Source organism: Mirounga angustirostris, unplaced genomic scaffold (genome assembly GCF_029215605.1).
Source record: "Mirounga angustirostris isolate CCGP_5_RB_7025 unplaced genomic scaffold, mMirAng1.0.hap1 SCAF_15, whole genome shotgun sequence".
Classification (NCBI taxonomy): Eukaryota; Metazoa; Chordata; class Mammalia; order Carnivora; family Phocidae; genus Mirounga; species Mirounga angustirostris.
Genome location: NW_026991723.1, coordinates 23,168,452 through 23,193,080, shown reverse-complemented (window position 1 = coordinate 23,193,080; position 24,629 = coordinate 23,168,452). Strand labels below are relative to the sequence as shown.

Sequence of the window (24,629 nt, the reverse complement as noted above, 5' to 3'; positions counted from 1 at the left end):
GCAGCACAGATACTGATTCTGCATTCACATACAAGGGCAGAGCAAAGGCCGAGGTCAGTTTTTAGAACCATCACACCAGAGTCCCAAGCTTCACTCTGATTGGACTACCCCGATAACAATCTTGGTGCTAGCGTAATGCTATGCACTGATTGGCTTAAAGTCCTATCAATCACTATGGCAAGGAAATGGGATTATTCTGAGAGGCCGAGAGCAAGCAGGACCCTCCTCTGTATCTGAAGATAAGATTCATCCCTGCTAAACTTCATGGTTGTCACTCAAGGAAGATGAAATGGATATTAGAGGAGCAAGATTAAATGTGTGCTACAATTAAAAAATAATTTCTAGCAATTTAGTGCAGTGTTCCTCAGTGCCTACTTTTGGGGGGAAGTTATCACTAATTTCACTACGCTGAACTCTTTCCAAATAAGATATCATACTTTAGCATCCAAGGCAATGTTAGAGTCTACTGTTATAAGGCAAGTCATCAGCAAGACTTTCAGGACATCTGGGTTAGGGATCTCGTTTCTTGTTTTTTCTCTCTCCACTCTTCCTTATCTTTCTCTCCCCTTATTTTCTCACTGAATTTTTCTTTTCCTCACTTTCTTCCTTCCATCTGCATTCCTCTTCTTCTTAGTATGCCTTTTAATATATGCTCTCACATTACGGGATGCGAGATTAGACATTTCCTGATGTCTCACGGTTTTAGCTAAAGCTGCAAGGCTGTTGAAACAGATGACAGTGTCCTCCTAGGGAGGCACCAGACACATTCTCTCAGGAATTATTAAACAGGGGCCACGCTTGTCCATTGTTCACCTCCCCGGCAGCCTATGAAAGGGAAAACTAGAAATGCATTAGAAAGAAAGTTCCTTGATGTACTGTATGGTGACTAACAAAACATAATAAAATAAAAAAGAAAGAAAGAAAGTTCGTTCCTCAAAAGCAAATTTATATGCACAGGTGAGAGGGATGCCAACGCCCGTCTGGAGCCAACCGAGGAAGGCTTTTCCAGCGAATCACTGGGAAGGCCAGCGCTTGCCAGAGAGGAGGCTGGTATCTTACCCCCACTCTGGATGTTTACAAAAATCCACAGTTTGGGGACCTGAGGGGACAGGGGAAGAAAGGAGAGAGTGGAAGGACAGTATTGCCCGTCTTTGCCACCGTCAAACCCCAAGCTTCCAGTCAGAATTGAGCTGAGGAGAGGGTAGAGAGCTTGAGGGAAGCTTTTAAATTGCATACAGGATGGGAAGTCTGGAGTTGTGTTTGTGTGTTTCTTTTAGGGTGAACTAGGTTTCTAACATATATATATATATATATATAATGGCAGGGATATATATATATCTATCTCCAAAATATAACTCTTCACTAACAACCAAAATACAACTCTGCCTGAGGCGTTTTCAAGAGGTGAGGAAGAAAAAGCCCTAAAGAACACTGTTAGTTGTCGGTACATCTTTAAGATGTTTTACGTTACATTTCGATGTAAAGGAAAAAAAGCTGTTTCCTAATTGTACTCCACTGAATGCAATTTATTTAGTAAACTTACGAAAGCATCATAGATGTATCTTCAATGTGCTTTCTGTGAACTTATCTACATAATGCATCAGTCAGGTCCTGCAGGAAACTGGGAATGTTCAGAGAGCAACTGAGGAATTAACAAAGATGTAGATGGGGCTGAGGGACTGAAGATGGCAGACGGGAGCTTCCAACAAAAGGGAGCACCCTGAGGCCTGCGGGGAGAAAGGAGCGGGGGGTGATTGCCCGAGCCCTGAGAGGGATGGAGCGAGCTGCTGCCTTGGACATCAGCCGGCAAGGAAGCCCAGCCGGTGGTGGGCACAGAGCAGAATGGAGACAGGTGAAAAGCTCACTGGGATTGGCAAATGGCAAATACTCAACACAGGTAATATATTTCAATTGTGAAACTCTGGCAAACATGATTGTAACTGATGTATGGAATACTCAAATTACTTAAAACTGGTGATAAAGTAGAATTTTCCCATTGAGTCTCTTGGTAAAAAATGGAATTATATTCCTCAAGGAAAAAAAATTAACCTCAGGCCAATGAAATCAGCCTTAAGAGTACAGAAAATGTATTTAAACACAAATGTTAGTCATCTAAAATAAATACAGATAATCATACGGTAAAAATTAATCACCAAAATAAATCTGGAAATAAAAATGCTGAAAATGAAAGCCAAAGAAGCAGTGACACTCTGTAGGATCACAAATGGCGGCCATAAGCCTCTGAGCCACTTCACCCACACTGACGTGTCTACACAGATCACTAAAGCACCTTCTCTGTTAACATCTTTGCTGAGTCAGGCCCTCAGTGGTACATTTTCTGACATCTGCTGTCTAAAATCATGATAATCATCTGTACTCCTAGGAAAACAGAAAGCTTTGTCCTTCTTGGCCTTTTCCCCCCGTTGCGTCCTTTTGCCATGACTCTCTGCCTTCTTATCTTGGTGAGCTAAACGTGGGCCAACTAAAGCTTCCACAGCTTTGTTCTTTCTCACCGATGAGCTAGGGAAGTGAGATGTGTTCAGCGAACTCTTTCCTGGGCCTAGCCCTCCCTCCAGCTGATTCCCACACTCCAACTGTGTAGAACTCTTTCTCTTTCTAAATACAAACACAAAGAGTTCTGGGTTCTTCCATTGCTCTGGAAAACTTTCTTCCCTGTCCCCACCACACAAACACATACACACCCTCCCACTCCCTTCCCATCCAAGGAAATTCTTCAAGGTCCAGTTTAAATGCCTTCTCTTTTCTCAACCCCCCCACTAATCTCACCCCATATCACACCCAAGCCCCCAGTCTGGCCAAAAGAATTCAACACCCTTTCTCCTCTGCTCCCCTGGTACTCTGTCCCCAGACCTTAGAATGGTCCTTATCACCCATGCTACAGGTAATAGCTCTTGTGGTGACCATCTTCCCATGACAATGTTATCTCTGTATCTCCAGTGGCAGAGGCAGAAGGTTCATAATTTAAGCTGAAATTTAAAAACTTCTAAATAACCCATGGATCAAAGAAGAAATCAAAAGGGAAATTAAAAATATTTTGAACAGAATGAAAACAATAGACAACATACTGAAATTTCCAACATGTAGTTAAAGCAGTGTTAAGAGAAAAATTCATAGCACTAGATGCCTACATTAGAAAAGTCTCACACCAATGACCTTCGTTTCTCCCTTAAGCAACTAAAAAAAAGAAGTGCAAATTAAACACAAAGTAAATAAAATAAATTAAACACAAAGTAAAATAATAATAATAAAAACCAGAGAAGAAATCAATGAAATAGAAAACACATACCAAAAAAAGTAGAGAAAAATCAATGAAACAAAAAACTAGTTCTCTGAAAAGATTTAAAAAAAAAATTAATAAAACTCTAGCCAGACTTATCAGGTAAAATCTAAAGAAGTCACAAATTACCAATATCAAGAATGAGAAGGGGAACCTCACTGCAGATCCTAAACACATTTAAACAGTAATAAGGGAATGTTCTCAACAATTTTTTGCCAGTAAGTCTGAAAACTTGGGTGAAATAAAGTTCTTAAGAAACACAAACTACCACAACCCACTAATATGAAACCGATAATTTGAATAGCTCTGCAACTGTAAAGGAATGAATTTTTAACTTAAAAACTCCCAAAAAGAAAATCTCCAGAGTCAGATGGCTGCACTGGAGAATTCAACCAAATGTTTAAAGAAGAATTAACACCAATTCTACAAAATGTCTTCCAAAAAATCTCTTCCAGAATATAGAGGAAGAGGGAACGCTTTCCAATTCATTTTATGAAGTATGACCCTGATACCAAAAATGATAGCTATACTATGTTCATAGGTTGGAAGATTCAACACACTAAAGATGTCAATTCTCTCCAAATTGACATACACATTTAACACAATTGCTATCAAAATCCCAGCAGACTTTTTGTAGACAAGATTCTCTATAGTTCATATGGGAAGACAAATGAACTGGAATAGCTAACACAATTTTGTAAAAGAAGAATAAATCAGGAAGAGTCAATCTTAGACATAGCTCATTTTAAGACTTAGCTTATTACAGCTACAATAAGCAAGGCCATGTGGGTAATTAACAGACAGATACATACACCTAGGAAACTGAATAGAGAATCCAGAAATAGAACCACACAAAAATGTTCAATGAACTTTTGACAAACTACAAAAGCAATTCAATGGAATAAAGCTAACTTTTCAATAAATACTGCTGGAGCAAGTGGACATCCACACACCAAAAAAAGGAACTTCGCCTAAGTCCCACACCTTATATACAAATTAACTCAAAATGGATCACAGACTTGACTATAAAACATAAAAGCATAAGACTTTCAGAAAAAAATCAGAGGAAGTCTTCAGGATTTAAATCTCAGCACAGAGTTCTTAAATGTGACACCAAAAAAATGACCCATAAAAGGAAAAGTTTATAAATTGATCTTCATCAAACTTTAAAACTATTGCTCTGCAAAAGGCTGTTAAGAGGATGAAAAGACAAGCTATAGACTGGGAAAAAATATTTGCAAACCACAAAGGCAACATAAGGCTAGTATCAACAATATATAAAGAACCCTGGCAACTCAATGGTAAAAAATAAAATAAAATAAAATAATCCCATTAGAACAGGGACAAAAGACATGAAGAGACATTTCACCAAAAAGACAGATGGCAAAAAAGCCCCCCAAAAATGTTTAATATTTGTCATTCAGGAAGTGCAAATTAAAACCACAGTAACATATCACTACACACTTATCAGAATGGCTAAAGAAATTTTTTTTAAATAGTGACACCAAATGGTGGCAAGGATAAAGAAAAACTGGATCACTCATGTTGCTGATGAAAATATAAAACAGTACAGCCACAGTTTCCACTTGTTAAAAAACTAAACATGCAACTCAGCAATTATACTGCTGGGCATTTGTCACAGAAAAATGAAGGCCTATGTTCACACAAAAACCTGTACACAGATAGTCACAGTATTTTTATTCATAACAGCCAAAACTGGAAATAGCCCAGCTGTTTGTTGTTCAGCCAACGGTTAAAAAAACAGAAACAAAAACTACAGTACATCCATGCCATGGAATATTACTCAGCAATAAAAAAACAGTGAACTACTGATGCACACAACAGCCTAGATGAATCTCCCAGAGAACTACGCTGAGTAAAAAAGGCAAATTCCAGCAAGTTACACTGTATATGATTCCATATATATATAAACTATCACTGAAATGGCAAAATTATAAAAATGGAAAACAGATGATGGAACAGTAGGGGCAGGAGGTAGTGTGTCTATAAAATGGCAACAGGAGGAATACCTGCAGTGATAGAAATGTTCTATATCTTGACTATGGCAATGTCAGTATCTTGGTTGTGACATTATACTGTAGTTTCATAAGATAGTATGATTGGAGGAAACTGAATAAAGTATACGTGAGATCTCTCTATTTCTTACAATGCATGTGAATCTGCATTTATCTCAAAATAAAAACTTTAATTTTAAAAAACTCAAAATGAATGGGAAGAGCTGGATGTGTTTATCTTGATTATGACAATTTCATTATCAAATCTCATCAAGTTGTACACTTTTAAATACATGCAGCTTGTTGCACATCAATTATGTCTTGAGAAAGGTAGAAGGAAAAAGATACAGCATTTTACTTCCTTTTCCCTTTCTGAATAAGTCAGTCTTAGAGCCAATAGGTGAGCCAAGCAAAATGGGCATTCACACCAAAAGGGGATGGAGGAGGGCTGTTAGGGAAGCGTCAGCAGTGACCCAGAGCTGAGAGTCAGAGCCCAGCACGGTGAAGAGGGGCTTGGTATAGAAGGGTTGCCTGGTGCAGTATTGGTGTCTACATAACACAGCTGCCACACACATTGTTATCTAAGCACTGGTGGTAGAAGAGGACATCCATACATGGAGGAGACAGTGGTGGTGATGAGAAATGGCCTCCATACAGGAGAACCGACTGAGTAAGTACATATATAAAAAAAATAATGGAGCCAGATTTCTCACTGTTGGCGAAAGAAGTTACAAAACTGGAAAGGGAGAAAACTAGAATGAACCCTGTGGTGGTAGATGATAACTAGAAGTATTGGTGGGAACTCACAACTTTCAACACATGGAGAGACAGAGAAAAATAAATTAATATTTAAATGTGTGTGTGTGTGTGCATATATATACATACACATATTCCCTAACTACTGAGAGGGTCCACAAGCAGCAACATCCTAATAATAATGAACACATCCAGCAAACTGACCCTGGCTTCTAAATACCCTTTTCCATTAACGAAATCAGCAACTGAGGGATTATGCAGGGAAAAGTATACAAGGAGCTTGAAACGTCTTTTTGTGTCAGAAAGTAAAAAATGATTGAGCTAAATCAAAAGAACACAGAAGTCAGACTGAACTAATTAGCTAATATGACAATTTTGGCACCAAAATAAATACTGATAGTAGCAGACTGAATCGAATCAAGTAGGAAACCAATTGAATCAAGTAGGAAACCAATAGTCTATATTGATATAAATAGCAAATTAATTAATTAATTGATGTGGAAAGGGACACTTTATTTTGGAATGGAGTATTTAACTTTACGAGAATGTTTTAATTCTGACGAGGGAGAATGCAAACATATTATTACTAATATAATAAAATTAATTACAAAAATATAGCTCATGCCCTGAAGGATCTTATAATCTATTTGGGGGAATGTAGTATACTGTGAGAGTTCTAGGATTTCTCTGCACAGCATATTCTTCTAGCTTCTCCATGTAGTAGCTGACTAGCTACAATGAAGAGGGAAGAATGTAAAATGGCTCTTGTGTTTCTTGCTTGGATTTTCAGGTGCTACCGATAGTGGGACTGTATGCGGAAGGGAAGGTTAGAGCTGAAGACAACAGGTTCAGTTTGGAAGATCTTACATTAAGGATGTCTAGCAAGGGGCACCTGGGTGGCTCAGTCATTAAGCGCCAGCCTTCGGCTCAGGTCATGATCCCAGGGTCCTGGGATCGAGCCCCACATCGGGCTCCCTGCTCGGCGGGAAGCCTGCTTCTCCCTCTCCCACTCCCCCTGCTTGTGTTCCCTCTCTCGCTGTGTCTCTCTCTGTCAAATAAATAAATAAAATCTTAAAAAAAAAAAAAAAAAAAAAGGATGTTTAGCAAAGCAGTTGGTTTCATTGGCTTCATAATCAGAGGAGAGTCTAGTGCTGAAGCAGCTAACCACAAGAGCGCATAACTCATCTAAGGAGGCTGGAGGAAGAAAAAAGCATTTGGCCTAGGGCAGAATCCTGGGTTAATCAGACACTTAGGAAAAGCTTTATGCTGTTTGGAACACGACAGTTTATAAACAAGTACAATTATGACCAAACATCGCAAGCAAAATATTGAAATTTCAAAAGTTAGAAACGAACCAAATGTCAACAAAAAGTAGAGTTTAATATTCTACCACTTAATAGAATGTTATCATAAAACGTTATGAAAGTTTATAATAACATAAAAACGTTTATGATAGTTTTTCAGTTAAAGTATGTATTATTTAAGCAATGTTAAAAGTAGCCACAGCAAAATCTCTAAGAAGATGCATCAAAAGTTAATGGTAATTGTTTTGAAGGTGGGAATCTATGAGGTTTATTCTACTTTTCTGTATCTTTCAAATTCACATTTAATACTTTCTAATAGTGGAAACAGTCACAAATAGGATTGTCTTCCACCTCTTACTATGATAAACATGGTAACACTTCCTAACACAGAACCAGGACACACAGTAGGCGTGAATATTTCAATACCTGCAATTTAAGGCAATTACCTGAGAGTTTCTGCCTAATTAAAAACACGTAGTCCTTCCTGCTGGAGAGGTTCACGTCCTGCTATCCTGGATCAGGCAAGGCGTGACAAATGGTTCTGCCTCTATCCTGTCCATAATGCCTCAATTGGTCTATACCTGAGGTTTCCACGAACCAGTCCTACTGGACTCACCGCTAGGGCCCAGCGATTAAAGCTCTTTTTGGCTCCTTTGAAAACAAGTAGCAGACTGTGGGTATCCTTCCAGTTCTGCGGAGAATCAGGAATGATGACTCTTAACTTATTGTATGAACTTGCATCCTGACGTCTCACTGTCCTGAGTGCACTGGCAGGCACTTCCAAGGCACTGGGCTCTCCAGGAGCTGGAAGGCCCATGAGGTCACCACAAGCGCCCCCAAACCCTTCAGTAACATCAACTCTTAACACCACTCAAAACTCTTCACTTCTTCATTCCAGGTCTCAGGGCCACGCCTGTTAGATATTATTATCTCTGCACATAATAGATGAGCTCTGAGACAGGTTTCTCATACGAGACCAGGCAGCTGGTGCAAGGTGAAGTCTTAACAGCGGTCAATATCGCCGCTACATTTATTACCACAATCAGCTCCACAAGTTCCATCCAGTGACCTCCGCAAAGGGGGCTCGCGTGGCCCCGGCACGGCCCCGCCCCCAAGCCTCAGCAGGTTCTCTCTGAGGCCCTTAGGCGTTGAGAGGCCTCCAGGCCCAGCAGCCGGGATGGAAAAGGCAGACGGTGGGAAGAGTCCTTCTGGCAGGGCAGGAGGGAAGGTCACTGGGATCCAGAAGCCTTCGTCAAAATCTGACTTTGAGGCAATTCAAAACTCTCAGCTTCCAGAAGTGATGGAGACAGGATGCAGAAGCCTGAGGTGAGCGGTTTAACTGTCAGACAGCCCAGCACCGCCGCCATCAGGAAGCCAAACACCACAGCCTGTCAGGCCTGGCCAGTGGTGTGGCTCGCCCCGGGCGCAGCCCGCCTCCAGGTGTGCTTTACCCTGGACCTGGCCCCACCCTAGGTGAAGCTCGCCCTGGATGTGGCCGGCCCGGGTGCTCGCTCTGGACGTAGTCCCACCCCCGGGTTTGGCTTTTCCTGGATGTAGCCCCGCCCCTGGGTGTGGCTCGCCCTGGGCGTGGCCCACCCCGGGGTGTGGCTCGCCCCGGATTTAGTCCTGCCCCTGGGTGTGGCTTTCCCCTAGACGTAGTTCCACCCCTGGATGCAGCTCACCCTGGATGTGGTCCCGCCTGGACTTAGTCCCGCCCCCGGGTGTGGCTTTTCCTGGACGTAGTCCCGCCCCTGGGTGTGGCTCGCCCTGGGTGTGGCCCGCCCCTGGGTGCGGCTCGCCCCGGGCTTAGTCCCGCCCCTGGGTGTGGCTTTCCCCTAGACGTAGTTCCACCCCTGGATGCAGCTCACCCTGGATGTGGTCCCGCCTGGACTTAGTCCCGCCCCCGGGTGTGGCTTCCACAGGACGTAGCCCTACCCCTAGGTGTGGCTTGCCCTGGGAGTGGCTCCGCCCCCAGAGCATGCTGGTGGGAACCTCAGCTTCTAAATCCCTCGGATTGCTCTTCCGTCCAAAGGTTTCTGAACTCTGCTGGACGTGCCAGACTGTACTGAGGTAAATATGGTGTCGGTCTTTTAGAAAAGCAGATGATTAAGCCAAATATTCCAACAGTGCAAAAAGATGTTGTAAATTGGAAAGCAAGGACAGATCCCCGAGGAAAACCTTCCAGTATAATAGAAAGGAAAGAGGAAAGAAGGAGTGGGTGTTCACATTTTGGTTTTGTTATTCTTTCAAAATTTTTTTTAATGATGTAAAGTTCTGGTGACTTCTCATTCCCCTGTCATGATCCAGCACACATGCTCAACCAGTGAGGAGTGTGGAGAAATTGTAGGAAAGTGGAATCGTTTTGAGCACTTAGGCAAGAGAATTGACTAAGGAACAGTCATGAGCTCCACCAAGACAGGGAGCTTTGTTTCCTTCACTGGTGTGCCCCTAACGCTTAGAAGAATGCCAGTACACAGGAACCAACACAACAAACTAATGGATTGTTTTCAGGCAGTGTTGAAGCTGACCATTATTACAGAACATTTATGGTGGCAGCAACATACTTACTTATGTTGATTTTATCCTAGAGGAATCAGCCCCTTATTAGAAGACGGGTCTAAAAAAGACACAACTGACTTTTGCCACGCATGGCAGATGACAGGCGAATGAAAGGCTGTTGAAAGTAGAGCTATTTAGGTTTGGAATTAAGTGATGAACCATGAAGTTTTCCTTGGAGAGGGAGGGAATGAAGACAAAACATTGTCAGATGGACAGGGGGATGTGTAAAGTATCTTGTAGTTCCTGAACAGGTTGAAGGATTGGCATATTGAGGGCATAAGCTGAAAGGATAAAAATCAAGTGGAATGTCAGACTGTCTTTTCAGATGGCAGAAGTGTTCCTGGTGATAAGTTCTAGGATATGGCCATAACTAAACTGGAATGGAGGTAAAGGGCTCAAGGATGAGAAGGGGTAGACGGTAAGAAGACAGATTATTGGATGGTCTATCCACATGGATGCTGGGGACTCTGACTGATGCCTCCTACTTCAAGTTCCTCTCCTGGGCCCCATCCCACCTCTTTCCTATCCCTAAGTCTCCACAGAATCAGCATTTACTGCAACTCCAAGCTTTAGTCGTGGCATAACTCTGGACAAGAAAGCAGAAATAGGGCAGTGAAAAAGAGGGCTGGAGTAGACATCAGTTTTTGTTTTGATACCTACCATTCACTCACCTTCTGGAAACAGTCCCTTTATTGACCTCCAGGGAACTAACCCCATTCTCAGTCTCAGTCTATGTGCAGGTGGAGTTGTCTTTCCCTGACACTCCTATTTTAAGAATGCATCTATAACTCAGGCTTGGCCAAGAGATGATTGTATGCTTTTGACAGCAGTGATTGGTCAGGGATGGGCATGTGACCCAACTGGAGCCAATAAGGCACGATGGGATTTTTGCAGGGACTACTGAGAGACACAACCCATTTTTAGCTACACTTAAAGCTTGAAAGATACACTTAAAGCTACAAAATTGTCAGACAGAAAGTCAGTCCAGAATATAGGGCCAAGAAATGGATAGAAAGTGAATCTTGAAGGCATCAACTGAGCTCCAGCATGAACCTTCCTGCCTTAGGCCAGCCTTATTCACAGACTTTTTCAGGTACCTAAGCCAAAAGATTCTCTTTTTTAAGTCAGTGAAATTGTATTTGCTGTCATTTACATCCAAGTAATTCCTCACAGTGTAAAGGGGCTCACCATCCCTGGCTCCCTCTTCCATGCTAGCCCACAAAATATATATTACCTTCTCTGTCCTTCAGGTTGCCCTTCTATAAGAGGGGATTAAGAAATCTACTGAGATTGGAGTCCAAGATGGTGGAGGAGTAAGAGACCTTAGTTTCATCTGTTCCCAGGAATTCAGCTAAATCATTCTGAACACCTGCAAAATCAAGAGGAGATCTAAGAAAAGAATAGCTGCAACTCTACAAGTAGAAAAGTGACCACTTTCTACCAGGTAGGAGGTTCGGAGAAGTGAATCTGAGGCGATATATGGGAAGATAAACCATGGGGGGCGGGAGCCTCCGTCAGCCGGCTACCGTATAGAGCAGCAGAGCACAAAATCAGAACTTTTAGAAGTCGGCTCTGGTGAGGGACATCCCCGCCTGAAAGGTGCTCAGGTGGTGAAGTGGGGTGGAATCCTAGGTGGGACAGTGTGTTCTCAGGATCCCCAGGGTCACAGAAAGAATGGGGTTGCCTGAGTGTGGCAGGATTCCTGGGCATCAGGCCTAGGAAGCCCGCTGTAAATCAGCAAGCCCAGGAGTGGGCTCTCAGCTTGGAGTTGCCATAAACCACAAACCGTGGCCGGGTCAGGTGACCGCTCCCTGAGCAGGGGCCCAGCAAGCATCAGAACCGGCAAGACACCCCCCCACCCCCGCCACCCCCAGGAGGAGCTGTGTGGGTGTGCATCACAGGAGCCTGCAGGGTTTGGAGACTCGAAACAGGGTTCCATGCCTGAGATGTAAATGGTCCGTCACAGGCTGGTTCAGCACAGAGAGCAGACAGAGAGCAGGGAGACAAGGGTGATTGACTGCTTTTCCCTGAGGGCACAACGAGGAATGGGGCCCCGAGCTCTCGGCTCCGGGCCAGAGGCTGGGAGGCCACCATTTTCATTCTCATCTCTAAGGCTGCGAGGAAAGCCTTCAGGGAACAAAAGACACATACAGCAATCCAGCAGATTACATAGCCTGTCCCCCTGTGAGGGCGGTGCAATTCCACCTGGGGCAAAGACACTTGAGAATCAACGCAATAGGACCCTCCCCCAGAAGATCAGCAAGAACATCCAGCCAAGACCAAGTTTACCAGTCTTTGAGAATGGCAAAACTCCAGCACTAGGGGAATACAGCACAAAGAATTCATGGATTTTTCCCACGATTCTTTAGTCTTTCAATTTTGATTTTTTTCTCTTTCCTTTTTCAACCCGTTTCTCTTTTATCAACTCTTTTTTTAAATCGTTTTTTAATTGTCATTTTTACAGTTATAGTCTATCCTTTCACTATATTTAATTTTGTTTTTGTAAATACATAAGTTTTTCTTTCCTTACCATTTTGGGATACAGTTTCTTCTAACACACCAAAATAAATGCAGAATCCAGTGTATGGCTCTGTTCCCTTCACCTGTCTGATCATATTCTCTTTTTCTCCTCCTCCTCCTCCTTCTTCTTCTTTAGTTTTTTTGTTTTACTTTGGGTTTTGTTTCGTTTTGTTTTGTTTTATTAGTCTTTTTTAACTTTCATTTTTACAGATACATTCTATACTTTCAACATATTTAATTTTATTTTTGTACATAAGTTTTTCTTTCTTTACAACGTTAAGCTATAGTTTCTTCTAACAAACCAACCAAAATACACTCAGGGTATGGTGTATTGCTCTGTTCTGTTCACCTGTATGTGGATTCCTTCTTTTCCCCCCACCTCTCTTTTTTTTTTTTTTTCTTTTGGTTTTCATTTTTACACTTACAATCTATCCTTTCATTATATTCAATTTTATTTTTGTACATATATAAGTTTTTCATTCTTTACAATATTGAGATCTAGTTTTCTAACAAACAGACCAAAATACACACAGGATGCAGTGTATTGCTCTGTTCTGTCCACCTGTCTGATTATTTTTGCTTTGGGTTTTTTGGGGGGGGTGGTAATTTTTTAATTTTTCTTTTTTCTTTTTTTTTGGGTTTCAGGTTTCATCTGATTTGTTTAGTATATAGTACTCTGTGGTGGTTGTTGCCATTTTACCATTTTGTACTCTCATTCGTCTAGTCTTCGCTGGACAGAATGACAAGATGGAAAAACTCACCTCAAAAAGAGAACAAGATGCAGTACTGACTGCCAGGGACCTAATCAATATGGTCATAAGTAAGATGTTAAGATGTCGGAACAGAGTTCAGAATAATGATTATAAAGATAATAGCTGGGCTTGAAAAAAGCATAGAAGACACTAGAGGATCCCTTTCTGGAAAAATAAAAGAACTAAAATCTAACCAAGTCAAACTCAAAAAGGCTATTAATGAGATGCAATAAAAAATGGGGATGCTAACTGCTAGGATAAATGAGGCAGAAGAGACAATTAGTGACAGAGAAGACAAAATAATAGAGAATAAAGAAGCTGAGAACAAGAGATAAACAACTACTGGATCATGAGGAGAGATTTTGAGAGATAGGTGATAACATGAAGTGAAACAAGATTAGAATAATTGGGATCCCAGAAGAAGAGGAAAAAGAGAGAGAGGGGCAAAGGTATATTGGAGCAAATTATAGCAGAGAACTTCCCTAACCTGGGGAAGGAAACAGGCATCCAAGTCCAAGAGGCACAGAGAACCCCCTCAAAATCAGTAAAAATAGATCAACACCCCGACATATAATAGTGAAACATGTTAATCATAGAGACAAAGAGAAAATCCTGAAAGCAGCTCAGGACAAGAGATCTGAAACCTACGAGGGTAGAAACGTTAGATTGGCAGCAGATCTATCCACAGAGACCTGGCAGGCAAGAAAGGACTGGCATGACATATTCAAAGTGCTAAATGAGAAAAATATACAGCCAAGAATACTTTATACAGCTAGGATGTCATTCAAAAGAGAGAGAGAAAAAGCTTCCAGGACAAACAGAAACTAAAAGAATTTGTGGTCACCAAACCAACCCTACAAGAAATATTAAAAGAGATCCTTTAAGCCAAGAGAGAGCCCAAAAGTAACACAGACCAGAAAGAAACAGAGACAATATACAGAAACAGTGACTTTACAGGTGATATGATGGCACTAAATTCATATCTTTCAATAGTTATTCTGAATGTAAATGGGCTAAAGGCTACAATCAAAAGACACAGGGTTGAACTGACTAAAAAAGCAAGACACATCAATATGCTGTCTGCAAAAGACTCATTTTAGACCCAAGGAAACCTCCAGACTTAAAGTGAGGGCGTGGAGGGACAGCTGGGTGGCTCAGTCAGGTAAGCATCTGCCTTCGGCTCAGGTCATGATCCCAGGGTCCTGGGATCAGGCTCCTTGCTCAGTGGGGAGCCTGCTTCTCCCTCTGCCTGCAGCTTTCCCTGCTTGTGCTTGCACGCTCTCTCTGTCTGGCAAATAATTAAAACAAATCTTTATTTAAAAATAAAAATAAAGTGAGGGGGTGGAAAAGCATTTATCATGCTAATGAACATCAAAAGAAAGCTGGGGTGGCAGTCCTTATATCAGACAAAGTAACTTTTAAACCAAAGACTATAATAAGAGATGAAGAAGGACACTCTATCATATTTAAAAGGTCTGTCGAACAAGAATATATAACAATTGTAAATGTTTATGCCCCTAACATGGGAGCAGCCAATTATATGGGCCAATTAATAACAAAATTAAAGAAACACAGTGATAATAATACATTAATAGTAGGGGACTTCAACCATCACTGACTGCAATGGACAGATCATCTAAGCAGAAGATCAACAAGGAAACAAGGGCTTTGAATGACACACTGGACCAGATGAACTTCACAGATATATTCAGAACATTCCATCCTAAAGCAACAGAATATACATTCCTCTTGAGTGCACATGGGACATCCTCCAAAATAAATCACATACTGGGCCACAAAATCAGGTCTCAAATGGTACCAAAAGATTGGGGTCACTCCCTACATATTTTTGGACCACAATGCTTTGAAACTGGAATTCAATCCCAAGAGGAAATTTGGAAATAACTCAAATACACGGAGGCTAAAGAGCATCCTACTAAAGAATGAATGGGTCAACCATGAAATTAAAGAAGAACTAAAAAAAAATTCATGGAAACAAATGAAAATGAAAACACAACTTTTCAAAACCTTTGGGATGCAGCAAAAGCAGTCCTAAGAGGGAAATATATAGCAATATAAGCCTTTCTCAAGAAACAAGAAAGGCCTCAAAATCTCAAACTAACCTCCAGCTCCACCTAAAGGAGCTGGAGAAAGAAAAGCAAATAAGGCTAAACCCAGCAGGAGAAGAGAAATAATAAAGATTAGAGCAGAAATCAATGAAATAGAAACCAAAAGAACAGTAGAACAGATCAACCAAACTAGGAGCTGGTTCTTTGAAAGAATAAGATTGATAAACCCCCAGCCAGACATATCAAAAAGAAAAGAGAAAGGACCCAAAAAAATAAAACCATGACTGAAAGAGGAGTGATCACAACCAACACCAAAGAAATACAACCAATTTTAAGAGCAAATTATGAGCAAATATATGCCAACAAATTAGGCAGTCTGGAAGAAATGGATGCCTTTGTAGAGGCATATAAACTACCAAACTGAGACAGAAAGAAATAGAAAACCTGAGCACATCCCTAACCAGCAAGGAAATTGAGGCAGTAATAAAAAATCTACCAACAAACAAGAGCCCAGGGCCAGAGGCTTCCCAGGGGAACGCTACCAAACAAAGAATTAATACCTATTCTTCTGAAGCTGTTTCAAAAAATAAAAATGCAAGGAAAACTTCAAGCTCTTTCTATGAGGCCAGCATTACCTTTATCCCCAAACCAGGCAAAGAACCCACCAAAAAGGAGAATTACAGACCAAATCCCTGATGAACATGGATGTAAAAATTCTCACCAAAATACTAGACAACAGGATCCAACAGAACATTAAAAGGATTATTTTCACTGTGACCAAGTGGGATTTAATCCTGGGCTGCAAGGGTAGTTCAACATCCACACGCCAATCAGTGTGATACACTACATAAATAAAAGAAAGGACAAGAAGCATGTGATCCTCTCAATAAATGGCAGAAATAGCATTTGACAACTACAGCTTCCTTTTTTGATTAAAACTCTTCACAGGGTAGGAATAGAGGGAACACACCTCAATATCATAAAAGCATATACGAAAAGCCCACAGTGAATATAATTCTCAATGAAGAAAAACTGAGAGCTTTTCTCCTAAGGTCAGGAACACAGCAGGGATGTCCACTCTCACCACTGCTGTTCAACACAGGACTAGAAGTCCTAGCCACAGCAATCAGACAACAAAAAGAAATAAAAGACGTCCGAATGTGCAAAGCAGAAGTCAAACTCTCACACTTTGAAGATGACATGATACTGTATATGGAAAACCCAAAAATTCCACCCCAAAATTGCTAGACCTCATACAGGAAGTCAGCACAGTGGCAGGATATAAAACCAATGCACAGAAATCAGTTGCATTTCTATACACTAACAATGAGGCAGAAGAAAGATAAGGTAAGGAATCAATCCCATTTACAAGTGCACCCAAAGCCATAAGATACCTAGGAATAAACCTAACCAAAGAGGCAAAGGGTCTGTACTCAGAAAACTCATGAAAGAAATTGAGGAAGACACAAAGAAATGGAAAAATATTCCATGCTCAAGGTTTGGAAGAACAAATATTGTTAACATGTCCATGCTACCTAGAGCAATCGATACATTCAAGGCAATCCCTATCAAAACACCATCAACTTTTTTCACAGAGCTGGAACAAATAATCCTAAAATTTGTACGGAACCAGAAAAGACGCCGAATAGCCAATTCCAGATTTCAAGCTCTATTGCAAAGCTGTTACACTGTCAAGACAGTATAGTACTGGCACAAAAACAGACACATAGATCAATGGAACAGAATAGAGAACCCAAAAATGGACCCTCAACTCTATCGTCAACTAATCTTTGATAAAGCAGGAAAGAATATCCAATGGAAAAACGACAGTCTCTTCAAATGGTGTTGGAAAAATTGGACAGCCACATGCAAAAGAATGGAACTGGACCATTTCCTTACACCGTACACAAAAATAGACTCCAAATGGATGAAAGACGTAAATGTGAGACAGGAATCCATCAAAATCCTAGAGGAGAACACAGCCAGCAACCTCTGTGACCTTGGCCGTGGCAACTTCTTGCTAGGCACGTCTCCAAAGGCTAGGGAAACAAAGGCAAAAATGAACTGAACTATTAGGACTTCATCAAGATAAAAAGCATTTGCACAGCAAAGGAAACAGTTGACAAAACCAAAAGACAACCGACAGAATGGGAGAAGATATTTGCAATTGACAGATAAAGGGTTAGTATCCAAAATCTATAAAGAACTTATCAAACTCAACACCCAAAGAACAAATGATCCAATCAAAAAATGGGCAGAAGACATGAACAGACATTTCTCCAAAGAAGACGTACAAATGGCCAATAGACACATGAAAAAATGCTCAACATCACTGGGCATCAGGGAAATACAAATCAAAACCTCAATGAGATACCACCTCACACCAGTTAGAATGGCTAAAATTAACAAGGTGGGGAACAACATATGTTGGTGACGAAGTGGAAAACACTGTTGATGGGAATGCAAGCTGGTACAGCCACTCTGGAAAACAGTATGGACACTCCTAGAAAGGTTGAAAATAGAACTTCCCTTCAACCCAGCAATTGCACTACAGGGTATTACCCCAAAGATACAAATGTAGTGATCCAAAGGGCACTGGCACCCCAATGTTTATAGCAGCAATGTCCACAATAGCCAAACTATGGAAAGAGCCCAGATGTCCATCGGCAGATGAATGGATAAAGAAAATGTGAGATACAGATATATAGATATATAGATATATAATATATAGATATAAAATGAAACATTACTCAGCTATCAAAAAAATGAAATCTTGCCTCCATTTGCAATGACGTGGATCGAACTAGAGGTTATTATGCTAAGTGAAATAGGTCAATCAGAGAAAAACAATTATCATACGATTGCACTCATATGTGGAATTTTAGAAACGAAACAGGATATATGGGAAGAGAGGAAAAAAATAAAACAAGACAAAATCAGAGAGGGAGACAAACCATAAGGGACTCTTAATCATAGGAAACAAACTGAAGGTGACTGGAGGGGAGAGAGGTGGAAGGATGGGGTAACTAGGTGATGGACATTAAGGAGGCCTTGGGATGTAATGAGCACTGGGTATTATATAAGACTGATGAATCACTGAACTCTACGTCTGAAACCAATAATACATTATATTTTAATTGAATTTTAAAAAATAAAAAATAAATAAATCTACCTTGAAGGATTGTAAATATTAAATGGGATAATATACATGAAAGCATGCTTTACAAAATTGAAATACAACAAGCAGTACTTAATTTTTCTAAATTAAATTAAAGCTGGATCAGAGCCCCCATGTTGAAGGAAGGTATCCAATATTAGTCATCCCTGGCAACGGGGATGGGGGGTGGGGGGGAGAGGCTTTTGCTCTCAGGCAAATATACAATATCAGGCAAATATGTAAGAAAGAGACTCTGCTCCTGAGTCCATCATGGTGGCCACTGGGATGTTCGTTGCCCAAGCTCCTCCGTTGGCCCATTAACAGGCCAGTGGTTGTATAGCCACTTTGGCCAGTGTGGCAATGCAGTATTTCGGTGCAGCTCCCAAGGTAGTGCGGCTTGATGATCATTCATCTCAGCAAACATCATTTCATCCCTCAGAAAAATAGTGCTGTCTCCTAGAGGACTTCCACACAGAACCCATCCACTCAGGAACTCACCTTACACCCTTAGTATCAAGTCGCTGGAGCCACTGGTACCTTCAGGCAACTCTCCTTTCAACCCAGCACCTACATCAACCCCTATCTCCTCTCTCCTGAGAACACCTGGTGAAAATTTTCCTCACCCGTAGGAGTCTGGACAGGACTATGCAACAGGTGCCTCACAACTTCTCTTTGGGGGTCAGGAAACATGAAAACCATTAATAACCCCTGAGACCAGAAGCTCAGAACTTCCTGTAAGACAAAAAGGGAAGTGAACTTTTGTTCCTTCTGGAGTCCCCTCTGGCAGGGAATAGAAGCAGCAATCAATAGCTTGGTAAAATATCCTGCCTCAAATGAAGGCTGCCTTAAGCTGGGAGAGAATCCCTACAGAGGAAAATTACCCACTCTTGTCATTGCCAGCCCAACCTCCTCCCCACAGGGAAGCACTGCTACACTTACATATGAATCAGTTCTTTCCCTGCTTCCCCACTCCCACCAATGAAGGAAGGAACAGATCTTGAGTCTCCTGGGAGAAATAAGGAGGCAGCCTCTACAAGTCTCTGAACCTGCCACTTGGCCTTCCTAATGAAGACCAAATGTGCCTTTGTGACCCCAGGAAAATAGCCTAGTTTAGGCTCTGATCCAGGACCAATGGAAGTTCTAGGGGAAAAAGCTCAAGAGAAGAGCCCCTTCTCATAGCCTGGGCCCTTTCACTGCAACCACCGATTGGGGCACAGTTCTGTGTTAGTCCTTCTGATGGCTGCCTCAAGGACTCTGATCGCCTTAGGCACCACCTGGCACCAGAGAAATTCACAATGCCTGAAGCTGGGAACTGGGGTCCCTATGCCCAATCCACATTAAGGTACCAATCAATTCATGCATTTTGTCAACCCTGACGTTAGGTTTAGAGTTTAAGCTTGAGGTTGTAAAAATTCAGGTAACCCATTCCCATTGCATTATATATCAGAGACAGTTCTTCCGGCAGCACACTATATCACGTAAATGGCACTCTCCTAAAATTTCATAACACTGTGATCCCTGACTGTGGGCACAAAGCACATCTTTTTCTAGAGAAATTGATCTTCATCTCTCCAATCATTTTTCAGCTAATACACTTTGTTAGTTTTTTAGGATCGTGATGCTTTCCCATAGGAACAGGAATCTGAAAGAAAGGAAAACAATCCTAGAAGCAGAAAAGAAGTATGAGATCACTCATAGATGGTGTTACCAAGTCATTTGGACAGATCGCTTCCTAGATGTTCTAAGTGTCCAAATTCTGTCTCATTGCCTCATTCAATATTTCTCTGAAGGGAAGCAGTAGACATTAGATATGACTTGTTATGTGACCCCAGCTTATTAACTCAACCCCTTTCAGCCTTCACATCTCCCTTAGTTAGAAGTGCTCAAGCCATAGGTACGTGAAAAATACCTCAAAATGGGAGTTACATGCTGGAAGATCCCTAGTACTGGCTTTTCCATCAACTGGGTGACCAATTCTCTCTGATGTTCAAGCTGTGAGAGTTAAATTTGAAATGACGGATGTACTATATTAAAGATATTAATTAATAAGAACAGAAATTAAACCTTGCAACCTGAAGGGTTTGCTTCCTCTATAAGCTTGACTAGGTCTACAAAAGCTGAAGGTTACTTCTTTAGACCTATGGTCTGGGAGCTAGGGCAAAGTGGAGAGACTGTGGTAGAGCTGGGATGAGACATGTTACACCTACTTTTTCCTCCCCTCTAAGTCCGACTACTGGGAAGTCAGGTGGTCCTGAGGGCTCATTTTACTTTACCATTCAGGAAAAAACCCGTATTACCTTTACCTCTCTATACCACCTTTCCTTCCTTCTTTGAATGCTCCAATCTCTTTGATGTTTACTTACCAGCCGCCGCTCCATTTAGCCATTAAACAGTTTTGACCTTGATGACTTGCATATGAATGAGGACAAAGATCCACTTGGCACCTTTGGCCACTTTTGCTTCAGCAAACTGAGTAGGGTGTCCAAGAAGAAACCCTTGCATAGGAAGACTTCTTCTTTTTTTTTTTTTTTTTAATTTTTTTATTGTGCATTAGGAAGACTTCTAAGAAGATTCCAATGATCCCCACTTACCGATATTCAACCCTTGAGCATAGGCACGACTTAGTGATTTGCCTCTGACTAATAGAATAAAGGAAAGGTAATGGGATGTCATTTCCGTTATTAGTTTACAAAAGATTGTAACTTCTGTCTTGTTTGCAAACTCTCTCCTTGCTTTGATGAAGTAAGCTGCCATGTTGGAGAAGCCCACATGACAGGGAACCAGCCAGCTCTAACGAATAGCCAGCAAGGTTCTGAGGATCCCAGTCCAACAGGCTTTGAGGAACTGCATCCTGCCAACAACTGTGTGAATGAGTACAGGAGTTGGTCCTGCCCCAGTCAAGCCTTCAGAAGAGAACGTAGCCTCAGCTGACAGCTTAACTGCGGCCTTGAAGCAGAAAATCCAGGTAGGCCTCGCCTGAATTTCTGACCCACAAAAACTGTGAGATAATAAGTATGTATTTTTTAAGCCACTAAATTTTGTAGGATCCATTACACAGCAATAGATCATTAATGCACTCCTAAATTACCGTAACCTTGGTGTAAAATGTTGCATGTTTGGGAAGGCAGGCACCATATAGGAGGACAACGTCCCTGGCAACATCCCTGGAGGTACTGTCTTCATGCTCAAAGACTATCCCGTATACTCTTATGCTGAAATGGTATCATTGGGTTCTAATAAGCCCTGAGTAGCCTCCAGGAGGTGAGGCCTAGGAGACATAGTAACTCATCCCACCCAACGGATAGTTTGGGAGCAGATGAAAAGAGAGTTTGAGCCAAGTTCTAGATTTTAATGGTTTTTCTCACTTTGTAAAGGCCCGAAGGTTTTCAGAGTAAGCTTTCTGTACTTTTTATGAAAAAAAAAAAAAAAGTAAATGTTTTAATACAGGACATCTGAGCAGGGTCAAATAAAGGACCCCAAGATAAAACTGAGAAGGCCACTGTCTGGCTTCTTACAAGGGACTGGTGCACTTACAGAAGCCAAAGAGGAAACCAGTAAGAGCTGAACACAGTTCCTCCTTTCCCTAAGCACAAGCCCCAGCCCCAGGCCCAGTGCAGCACACAGAGAACAGCACTCTCTATTAGAAGAAACATTTATTGAGGAGGATTGATATTCTTTGTTGTGCTGAAGGTTGTTCTCATCAGAGGATATATTGTCATGAAAACTGTGAGGCTTTCTTAACAAGGACAGAATGATTTCTTTAGGGAAATTTTTCTCTGTGGAAGTGCTGGAGAAGCATTTTCTGCTTGAGTAGAAGAGTCAAATCACTAAACACAGTACTTTCACCAGGGTCACCCCTGGTGGCCGAAAGGACCTGGCATACTTGATGCACACAGGTGAGGCTTGGATGAGGCACAGGTTCCCCGGAGGGCAGAGAAGAAGGGGGTTGACTCTGGCTTAATACCTGGTCCTTGAAGGCCACAACTTTTCGGGGATGTCTGACCCTGTGTCTGTTCTGTCTGACACTTCTAAGACGGTTCTGGCCAGCACAGACGGCTTCATGGCTGCAGGACTTGATACTTGCCCGTTTCTTTTGTTGTGGGTCAGAGAGAGCCCAACAGTTGGAGGAATATCTCTTGTCAGGCCCTACCTGGGCCTGTAGTTCCTCCTGCTGCTGGCTTAATGCTGAGGCCTCAGGTCCATACCTACATGCCAGCTTCTCTTCTAGGACCTTCCCAGTGGTAGTCATGAGCTTGTGAGCTTCAGGAGGCCCATCACTCACAAAAGTAGTCACACTTTGAACGGGGTCTTGGTGCTGCACTAAGGTTGACATGAACTTGCCTTTTTGCTGGGGACTTTCCTGCTGCCCTGTGATTTTTTTCTTGGAATTGATCCACTGAAAAAAGTGCCTCATCTTTTTTCTGAAGTAACTTTCAGGAGGAAACTGTTCATTCTGTGACAGAGATGGGGAAGCCCTCTCTAATTTTCTGTCCTCAACACGGTAGCTCTCCTTTCTGCCTACAGATGTCCCTACTCCTGAGTCCTCACTTCCACACTTTCTTGCTTGGGAATCCTGAGGTCTCACTTTCCTTTCACTTTCTCTTTGTGGGAAATTCTTAGCCCGGCACTTACAGAAGGCCAGCTTAGAGTCCCAGGACTCCTGCTGCTGCCCCGTGCTAATTCTGCTGTCCTCCAATTGAACATGCAGCACCTGGGACGCGTCCATGTCCCCACTGCAGACACTCTGGGACGGAGTCAGGGAAGCCTTGGAAGTCAAGCTATCTGAAGTAAGGGGCATGTCAGTGGGACATCTTTGAGCCTGGTTATGCTCCTCACTCTCCAATTTAAACTTTAACTCACTCAGAAGCTGTCTTTTCAGCTCTGATAGCTTAGAATCTTGGGGAACCAGTATTTTTGGCGAGGGATGTTCAGTGGTCAGGCCAGTTTCTACCTTACTCATACTGACATTTATCATTTTGGAGCTTCCCAACTCACTGGTTGTCAAGGTGTCACAAGATTGGGATTGAAGAGTCCAGAGCTCCTCGGTGTCGAATATATCCGTGGACAGGTTGGACATGGCAGAATGTTCTAAATTCTTCTCCACCATCACTTTGCCCTGTACCGTTTCTACTCTGTTGCTGGAACCCACATTCTCATGCCTTGGCTCATGTCCAGCCGCAGCTTGCCTTGTGGGCACCTCTGGGCCACATGTGTTTTTTGTTACAGTCTCACTGGGTCTGACTTGAGCTCCGATGCTGTGTGTCAGGGGCTGAAAAGTCTGGCTGCCGCACTCAGCTATCTGGATACACTCTGCAGGCTTGTGTTCAGTGTGAGAGTGTGATGACTTCAGGACCCCCTGTCCTTCATTGCCCACAGATAACATAGTAGGGAGAGGATGATCCAGGGTGGGGACTGAATTTGCTGTTCTCACCCTGTTTCCCAAAAAAGCTTTGGAGCTTCCCTCAAAGGGTTTAAAAAACTCAGCTTTGGAATCCACCCCAGAAATATGCATGGCTGAGGAGGGAAAGTCAACTTGGGGAAGAGGCCATGTTTTGGCTTCTCTCCACATATGGAATTTTATGGATTCAAGAACCCTGAGGGGTAGACCCCACCTCTGACTCATGCGAAATCTCATAATATGTGCCTCTAACACCTGTCGCGTTTTGGGATCAAGAAAAGAAAGTTCTAGAGTGGTGACGTGGCAGTAAACCCTACCCACCATAGTCTTTTTTGAATTTGTGTTTTTTGAGGTAGTCTGGGAACTCCCAGAGAAAGACAAGGTATTGTCATCAGCCAGCCATGAACAACACACACCTATAGGAATCCTATCTGCTGTGATCTGCCAAAACTTCTTGCTCATATGTAATCTAAGAGTGCTTTTGATTTGATTCTGGTCTGTCTCCTTCCTTGAGACATTTAATAATTCATTCCCTGAGTGATTCCTTGAATGACACACAGTTACTTGTCTCCAAGGCAGCCCTGCGACCCTTCACTAAGTAGCATTCTGAGACCCTTTGTGGGCTCTTCTCTAGGATATACCCAAGATTCCTCCTCATATCCTTCCTTAGCTGGAATTTGTTGGGACCCTCTCATGGACTCTTCCTGGGAGATTCAGTTCAGTCTTTGCTAGATCTTTGCTACTATGGCCCTGAAGCTCATAGAATTGTGAGTGAACATGTCTGCTTTTTTGCTGAGAGAT

At 42.1% G+C, this 24,629-nt stretch overlaps 1 protein-coding gene across 1 annotated transcript in view; it reads right to left on the bottom strand.

Moving 5' to 3' along the window:
• Nucleotides 1-23,813, bottom strand: part of LOC135362747 (spermatogenesis-associated protein 31D1-like) — a 46,550-nt gene extending 22,737 nt beyond the window's left edge. Inside the window, exons 1-3 of the mRNA XM_064579875.1 lie at nucleotides 22,395-23,813; nucleotides 20,357-20,422; nucleotides 19,054-19,162 (exon numbers count right to left, since the gene is read on the bottom strand). Coding sequence (XP_064435945.1) covers nucleotides 19,054-19,162; nucleotides 20,357-20,422; nucleotides 22,395-23,813 — 1,594 coding nt within the window. The remainder of the gene's footprint in view (nucleotides 1-19,053; nucleotides 19,163-20,356; nucleotides 20,423-22,394) is intronic.
• Between the last annotated feature and the right edge of the window lie 816 nt (nucleotides 23,814-24,629).